This window comes from Erithacus rubecula, assembly GCF_903797595.1.
Source record: "Erithacus rubecula genome assembly, contig: scaffold_351_arrow_ctg1, whole genome shotgun sequence".
Classification (NCBI taxonomy): domain Eukaryota; kingdom Metazoa; phylum Chordata; class Aves; order Passeriformes; family Muscicapidae; genus Erithacus; species Erithacus rubecula.
This window is the reverse complement of record NW_027635981.1, coordinates 78,161-86,508: the sequence shown is the minus strand read 5'-3', so window position 1 is coordinate 86,508 and position 8,348 is coordinate 78,161. Positions and strand designations below refer to the sequence as shown.

At 49.6% G+C, this 8,348-nt stretch overlaps 1 protein-coding gene across 1 annotated transcript; it reads right to left on the bottom strand.

Annotated features, from left to right (window-relative positions):
• Window positions 1–767: 767 nt before the first annotated feature.
• On the bottom strand, window positions 768–3,203 carry LOC306816051 (olfactory receptor 14I1-like; the record flags this gene model as incomplete). Its single annotated transcript, XM_079332548.1, has 2 exons — window positions 2,946–3,203; window positions 768–1,718 (listed from the first exon to the last, which is right to left on the bottom strand). The coding sequence occupies exons 1-2, from the start codon at window positions 3,186–3,188 to the stop codon at window positions 768–770; spliced, it is 1,194 nt and encodes a 397-aa protein (XP_079188674.1). The 5' UTR covers window positions 3,189–3,203.
• Between the last annotated feature and the right edge of the window lie 5,145 nt (window positions 3,204–8,348).

Below are 8,348 nucleotides of genomic sequence, written 5' to 3'. Positions count from 1 at the left end.
GCTCTGGGACGCTGCCCTGGGCTGTCCAGTGCAGTGGAGATGGATCAGCCCCTGCTCTGCTGCTCCTTGCCCAGGTCTCCCCTTTCAGGGACCTTGCAGAGAACCATCCATGCTGTTTGCCCCCAGCCTGCCCATGGCCAGCCTGGGGCTGCTCACAGTGGTTTTCTCTGCTCAGCACTGGCCTGGCCAAGTGTTCTGGAGAGAGCCTGACCAAGGAGCCTGGAGCCCCCAGGCCCTGCCCTGAGGCGTCAGCGCTGCCCCAGCAGTGCCCATGGCCTGTCCATGCTGCAGCCCCGGCAGTGCCACCCCCAGGGCTGTGCTCGGCCCCGAGAGCACTCAGGCCCTGCAGCAACACGAGGGGCAGGAGGGCAGCGGGGCAGTGGCAGGGGAGCAGCACTGGCAACACCAAGTGCTGCTGCTGCAGCTGGGCACAGCTGCTGTGCCAGTGCTGATCTGCCCCAGCTCTGCACACAGACATTGCTGTTGCAGCTCCAGAGAAGGGAACAAAAGGGGCATCTCTGGAGAAAACTTGGCTGGGAGAGAAATCCTTCAGTGTGTTTAAAGCCACGAAGACTGCAACCCTTTATTGACACATTTTGTGGCCACAGGGAAGATGGAGAAACATAATGAGCAACTGAACACAGAGTAGCTTTTTTAATGGACAATATGATAAAACTAAAACAAAGGAAAAATAACCCCACAACCAAACCAAGATGAAGTATCAAAGATGGCTGTTATTCTGTGATTTTCAGAACCTAGCCAGCATTTTAATGTTCCTGAAAGCAGCTAGTCATCAGTGTCCACACTGCAGCCTTGAGCTCCTGGTTCCTCAGGCTGTAGATGAGGGGGTTCAGGGCTGGAGGCACCACTGAGTACAGAACTGACAGGGTCAGATCCAGGGATGGGGAGGAGATGGACACGGGCTTCAAGTTGGCAAATATGGCAGTGCTGAGGAACAGGGAGACCACGGCCAGGTGAGGGAGGCAGGTGGAAAAGACTTTGTGCCGCCCCTGCTCAGAGGGAATCCTCAGCACAGCCCTGAAGATCTGCACTAAGGAGAAAACAATGAACACAAAACAACCAAATGATAAAAATGCACTAAGAGCAATGAACCCAAGTTCCCTGAGGTAGGAATTAGAGCAGGTGAGCTTGAGGATGTGTGGGACCTCACAGAAGAACTGGCCCAGGGCATTGCCATGGCACAGGGGCAGAGAAAATGTATTGGCTGTGTGCAGCAGAGCATTGAGAAAGGCACTGGCCCAGGCAGCTGCTGCCATGTGGGCACAAGCTCTGCTGCCCAGGAGGGTCCTGTAGTGCAGGGGTTTGCAGATGGACACGTAACGGTCGTAGCACATGATGGTCAGGAGGGAAAGCTCTGCTGAAAGGAAAAACAGCAATAAAAAAAGCTGGATGACACACCCTTCATAGGAGATGTTCCTGGTGTCCCAGAGGGAATTGTGCATGGCTTTGGGGACAGTGGTGCAGATGCAGCCCAGGTCAGTGAGGGCCAGGTTGAGCAGGAAGAAGAACATGGGGGTGTGCAGGTGGTGGCCGCAGGCTACGGCGCTGATGATGAGGCCGTTGCTCAGGAGGGCAGCCAGGGAGATGCCCAGGAAGAGGCAGAAGTGCAGGAGCTGCAGCTGCCGCGTGTCTGCCAGTGCCAGCAGGAGGAAGTGGCTGATGGAGCTGCTGTTGGACATCGCTCCACTCTGGGCATTCTGAGCTGTTGAAAGAAGACTTTGACAAGGTGGGAATTCTTTGAGCCAATCCTACAAAATATTCTTTAGAATCCTTTCAAATTATCTTCTCATACTTCGGTAGTAATTTGTAAATTTGTTTTTTTTTTTTGAGATTATGGTTTTGCTGTTGAGTTGCTGGCTCAAATTCAGTATTGCTCTCAGCCAGAGCTTTTAGGATCCCTTTGGTATAAAAGGCCTCTTTGTGCCCCTGTGCAGTCAGACCTGCTGGTCCTACAAATCTGCCCTTTGCTCATTACCTCCTGCTTTTACAGGGTTCTCACACATAAAATTTTCATTAAAAACTTTTTCAGACTCCAGTTTCAAAATGAATCTCTCTAAACCCCCACATTTTTTTTCTCTGCAGATGGACAGGGAGGGATATTCAGTGTGGCTCTCTACTGGTGTGGCTCTCTACTGCCAGAGCTATTTCTCTGCAACCAAAGCTTGTCCCTGCCAGTGCTCTCAGAGCCCAGCCCACCCCTAGGGGCTCATCTCTGCCCTGCACACCCGTCCCAGCACAGGGCACTGCCCAGGGGCATCTCCCTGGCAGAAGGACCTGAAGGGCAGCTCAGAAATACTGAGATGCTGCAAGCCAAGGTGCTGCTGCTGCTGCTGTCTGTAGGCACAGGAGGGTGAGGAGGCACTTTGTGAGGGAGATGTGAGGCAGATCTGCTGATCCCCAGTGGGACAGTGCAGGAGTCTCAGTGACACAGACACAAATGACAGCCCCTTTCCCTTCCCTTGAGGAGAAAGCTGAGAGCAGCCTTGGCCATACAGCACCATCTGCACAGCAGGAGGAATCTGCCCTGATGGGGGTGGCTCCTTCCACCTCCAACTTCTCCCTACAGCCCATGGGGAGCAGCCAGACAGGCTGAGAGCTGTCCCTGGCAGGTGGCACATGCTCTGGGCTGGCCAAGAGCCCTGAGGGCTGCAGGAGCTACTCTGCAGGACAGCCCTGGGCAGCTCTGGCTGCAGCCCCAGCTTCAGCCCCTGCAACCAACCCTAGCACCAGGAGCTGTCCTGCCCTGTCCCTCTGACGGTGTCCAGGGCAGCCCTGCTCTGCAGCACATCCTCCTCCTCCTCCTCCTCCTCCTCCTCCTGTGCCTCAGAGAAACTGGGAGAGTCCTCCTGACACATCCCCCAGGCTGTGGGCTGTGCTGGCTCCAGATCCCTCCAGGAGCACAGGGGACATTGCCCTGCACCCACAGACTCACCATGTCCAGGGCTGTGAAGATGTTTCCCCAAGTGAAGTCTCAGCTCAATGTCTTGCCAGTCCTGATTGCCTTTAGCCTGTCTGTGCCTGGCTCCTGTCCCCTCAGTGCCTGCAGGCAGTGCCCTCAGCCCTGCTGGGCTGGGAGAGGAGCTGCTCCTCAGCAGAAATATCTTTTTAAAGCTCTTCTTGGTTGAGCCTGGGAGCTGCCTCTGTGCCAGGGGACCAGCCCAGCTCATCAGCACAGACACAGCACAAGGATTTTAATGACCCTCACAGGGATTTGGTGCTGTTTACATCAGATTAAGTCCCTCAGTGTGTTAAAGAAACTTCTCAAGAGTTCAAAGTTAAATTGAAACACCAAATTTTCCTCCAGTTTTAATGGATCCTCCTGAGGGATATGTCTGTGAAAGGTGATCAAACTTTGCTATTTTTCAGTGCCCCCATACCCTACTAACTCTTTCCAGTGTGTCAAAATACAGACTAAAAGACTAGCCTTAGAAATCTCCTTGCTTTGTCTAGTACTCATTACCTCCTCCTTTTTGTCTTATCCTGTTTCCACCCAAATATCTCTCCACACAGCCTCACAGTCCTTTCCCAATCTTTCTCCCACACACATGCCTGAGTTGCAGCTATTGAATGTGATTTGCCACACACAAATTGAGGATCTTAGGTTCAAAATCAGCTTGGTTAGAATGTCTCGATTTACACTGAGGGCATAGACCTTGCCGTCTCTCAGAGGAACAATATCAAAGTTTTCCACAAATCTTGCACTGTAACAGTAGCCATGGAGAGTGCCAACTTCATGGAAGCCCCAAAAGCCTCATAACACCCACAAAAGCAAGCTATTCATCTTCTCTCTTGAATGTCCAGACCCTCTTGTGCAGACTTTTCCCAGTCCAAAGCTACCAACCTCCCTGCAGAAGTTCGATATATTCCATCCAGTTAGCAACACAGAAACACAGGAAAAAGTTAACACTTTGCTGTAATTGTAACTTTTGTCACAAGGTGGCAATATTACTCTAAAATACACAATGACCAGTGGCGGCAGGGTACTGGATAAGCCCGAACACCGAGAGTTACAGGGAATGCCGTCCCCCTTAAACAGGAATTCCTCACACACAACCCGAATCCAAAAGTCAAAATCACTGCAGGCAAGGCTATCTCTTTATTAAGGGAGAAAGCATCCACCTCTTGTCAACACAGCACACAGTATACAGCAATTTTAAACGATCACCCAAACACTTTGTTCTTCTCCAGCTGTTTCAGTTGCCCAAAAAGAAAACACAGATCCAAGCTCCCGCTCACTTCTTCCTAAGTACATCTCACCAGTCACACAAACAGTCATTCAAAGAGGCAGGACCCAATCAAAATAATGATTAAAATAGCAGTAACAAACAAGGATTTGCCCAGTTCACCCAAAGAACTGCTGGTGGATCTCCCTGACAGAACAAACTCTTTCTGTGGCCACTGCACCCTCCCGATGCTTGCAAGCAAAACTGCCCAGGCTTGCGCTGAGCACAGAACGTCTTCTGCATCTTGTCAGCTGCCTTTTAGACATGTGTAGGCATAATTTAAAACGTACAATTTTGTCTGCAGTCCAGCAGCATGTCTTGTCTGTCCCCATGATGAGCAGCTGGGGACCGGAGGTCCCTCGAGGAAGGTCCCAGAGACATCCATAGCCCGGTTTGCTCTTGCAGCCAAACAGAGTTTCTCATGGCAAACTCGCCAATTGATAGGGAGAAAAGGACTCTCCAGTCAGTTTAAGTTAGAAAGTAGTATATTTATTACAATGCTGGGCAAGCCCAGGAGAAATCTCCCACAAGGATGTGCAAAATACCCAGGGCTCTTGCCTTATTTTTTCAATCAAAATCTTACCTATTCATTTAGTTACCCAATATGCCTATAGATATGAATTACCTAACACCCCATACCCTCACTTTGTATTAAAATTAGCTCTAAGTTCTTTTGCACAGTCTTTGCACAGTTCTTTCCTTCAAATGGGTCAGTGGGCATTTGAAATGGGTCAGAGGTCTCCTAATGATCAAGTCAGGGAGCCTTCCTTGCCTTCAGCTTTTCACCTTGGTCTTGTTCCTAGATTCTCGGGCCCTTTGACCATAGTTCAAGTTCCCAACCTGGTTCTGGCTGGTTGCAGGGTCCAGGTGCAGTTATGGTTTCTTCACTTCAACAATATTCCAGCTGCCCAACTTGACACAACAAAGCCAAGCAAGTGGTTTATTTTCTTATCTCTACTGTCTCAGCCCCTGATTATTGACTTTCTACATTGCTTCTACTCTGATCATTATATACATAGCTTCTATTCCTCAGCTAAGCTCTTAACCCTTTGATTTTTGCATCAGAAATATGATGCTATTTTAGATACAAACACAATCAAGGTGTTGTATCAGGATGCTCTGCCTGGAGTGCGGTGAAAATGGCTTGAAAAGCACTCCAACGACAATAAGTACCACAATTACAATCATAATTACATGTTGTATCACTGATGAGATCCATCCAGAAAGTTGGAGCTCTAATGACTGAAACAGAGCACCAACCCAATTGTGCTCTGCCTCTTTTTCCAAATCTTTAATTTTTCCTTCTACACTTTCCAATTGAGAAATATCTTTCTCTACGTCAACTGTCACATTTGGGATATGGATACAACAATGGTCTATTTTATTGCTTAAATATCCACACACCCCACGTTCCTTTAACAACAACAAATCTAAAGCCATCCTATTCTGTATAGTCATACGAGTTGTAGCTTGCAGCTGGAGATTTAAATCCCAAAAACCCTTCTTGGTGGCGGCTGCTAATGTTTCTGTTTGTCCCATCAATCGATAGATCATTTCTCTATTGCTGTAAGAGGCAATTTGAGCAAACAAGGATTCTAACGCCCAACCAAACTTTACTCCACTGTCAGGTTCATGCCATTGATCTTCCTCATTTTCTGCTTCCCTCTTGTGCCTTGTCATTTGTAGTTTTAATTTAGATTGTTTCCAGAAGGAACATAATGTTGGGATTCCTAACGTGATTTGGGTAACTGGCCCATCTACTGGCATATGAGTTGTCCACAAACCATGTCCTAATACACATACTAAATTCCCTGGGCTCCTTACCGTGGTAGTCTTGCAATTTATGTCCTTCTGGCTGGCAGTTCCTGTCATAGAATGGTTATATCCTCTACATTCACATCCTAATTTTAACAGCATCCTTACAGGCATCAGTCCAATTTCTAATTCCAGAGTGTCACAAGTGTATATTTTTGTACAATTCCAATTTTCCTTTTGCTGTCTGAGTTGTCTCTGCATAGAATGTAGCATAGTTAAACCTTTGTGTGTCTGATTAACTTTCCCCGTCTACTGGATGCACCATTTAACTGTATCAATGTAACTATAGGTTTCTAACAAGCTTGGTCCCCAAATTGTTCCCCATTCTTCCAAGGCAGTAACCCGTGTGTGATCCTCACACACTATTTCATTCTGAAGTATTACTTTTAAAGAGCTGACATTTCGTATGACATCATATTCACACCATCCCACATCCTTAAATCTTCCAATTTTTGTAAATACTGCAGCCGCCCCCCCCCCCCTTAGTAATGCTGTTTCCTTGTGGACTAAACAGGCACTGCATCACTCCCCCCCCGCACTAGTGCTGTTCCTGTGTGGACAAAACCTTTACTGCAGCCCCCTTCCCCCGTACTGCTGCCCCCTTGTGGGCAAAAACGGTACTGCAGCCCTCGCTTCCTCATCAGTGTTGTCCCCTTGTGGACAAAACAAATACTGCAGCTCCCCCCCTCCAGTACTGTTGCCCCGTTGTGGACAAAACCGGTACTGCAGCACCCCCTCCTCACTAGTGCTGCCTCCTTGTAGGCAAAACCGGCACTGCGCCTCCCCCCCTCAGTAGTGAAAAAAACAGGCACTGCAGCTCACCCACCCAGTAGTGCTGTCTGGGTGTGGACAAAACCAGTACTGCTGCTCCCCCCGCCCCATCACAAGTGCTGTCTCCTTGTGGACAAAATGGGTACAGCAGTTCCCCCTCCTTCAGCAGGGCTGCCCCCCTGTGGACCAAAGAGGTCCTGCCGACCCCCTTCAGTAGTGCTGCCCCCTTGTGGACAAAACAAGTACTGCAGCTCCCCCTCCAAGTAGTGCTGTCAACTTGTGCACAAAACCTAGCTCCCCCCCATTATAGCGGTCCCCTTGTGGACAAAACAGGTACTGCAGGTCCTCCCCATCAGTAGTGCTGTATCCTTGTGGACAAAACAGGTACTGCAGCCCCCCGCTCCTCACTCATACTGGCCCCTTGTGGACAAAACCGGCACCCTAGCTCCCCCCATTATAGTGGCTCCCTTGTGGATAAAACCAGTACTGCTGCCCCCCCTCATAACTAGTGCTGTCCCCTTGAGGACAAAATGGCTACTGCAGCTCCACCCCCTTCAGCAGTGCTGCCCCCTTGTGGACAGAACAGGTACTGTGGTCCCCCACCAATAGTGCTGCTTTCTCGTGGACAGACCAGGTACTGCGTTCCCACCCCCCACCCAGTAAGGCTGCCCCCTTGTGGTCAAAACCAGTACTGCAGCCCCCCTACACCAGTAGTGCTGCTCCTTTGTGGAAAAAAAACAGTACTGCAGCCCGACCCCACTCAGTAGTGCTGCCCCCTTGTGGACAAAACCAGTACTGCTGGCCCCCCCTCATCACTAGTGCTGTCCTCTTGAGGACAAAATGGCTACTGCAGTTCCACCCCTTCAGCAGTGCTGCCCCAACCCCAGTAGTGTGTCCCAGTCTGGGGTTCCTCCTCTGCCCCGAGATCACCCCAGAGGGACACGAAGGTGGTTCAAAACCTGGTTTTCCCCGAAGCCGCTGAAGAGAGACTGCCGGAGACAGTTTTCTCTTTTTCCAAGGACAGTTTATTGTTTCTTATCTCTGGGACACTTTGCCTGGCCAGCAGCGGTCTGCTCAGCCTGGCATCCATGGTGGAATCTCCCTGGTCAAGGCAGGGCTTATATAGTTAGTACTATGTATTACATATTTACAAAATTTTACCAATACAATACAATTTTATTAAATGGTCCAGCCCTGACCCCAACCAATCCAAGAGGCCAACGTGTCACCTAACATGGATGACATGGAGAAGAAGGAGGAAAAGGTGTCCACCCCCCAAATTCTCCATCTTGGCCACGTGTCCCTTATCATAAACATTGAAGAAAACCTATTTATCTACGTTCTAACATTCTAATTTACACTCTACTCATCATTATTTGCTGTGTCTCTTCTCTTAATGTGGGCAGATTCTCCCAAGGAGCCAAATCCAGCCCCTGCAGCTCCTGGGCAGCACTCAGGGGTCTCTGAGGGGTCTGCCAGGGGGGGTTTTGCACCCCCAAAGGAGCCAGGGAAAAACCC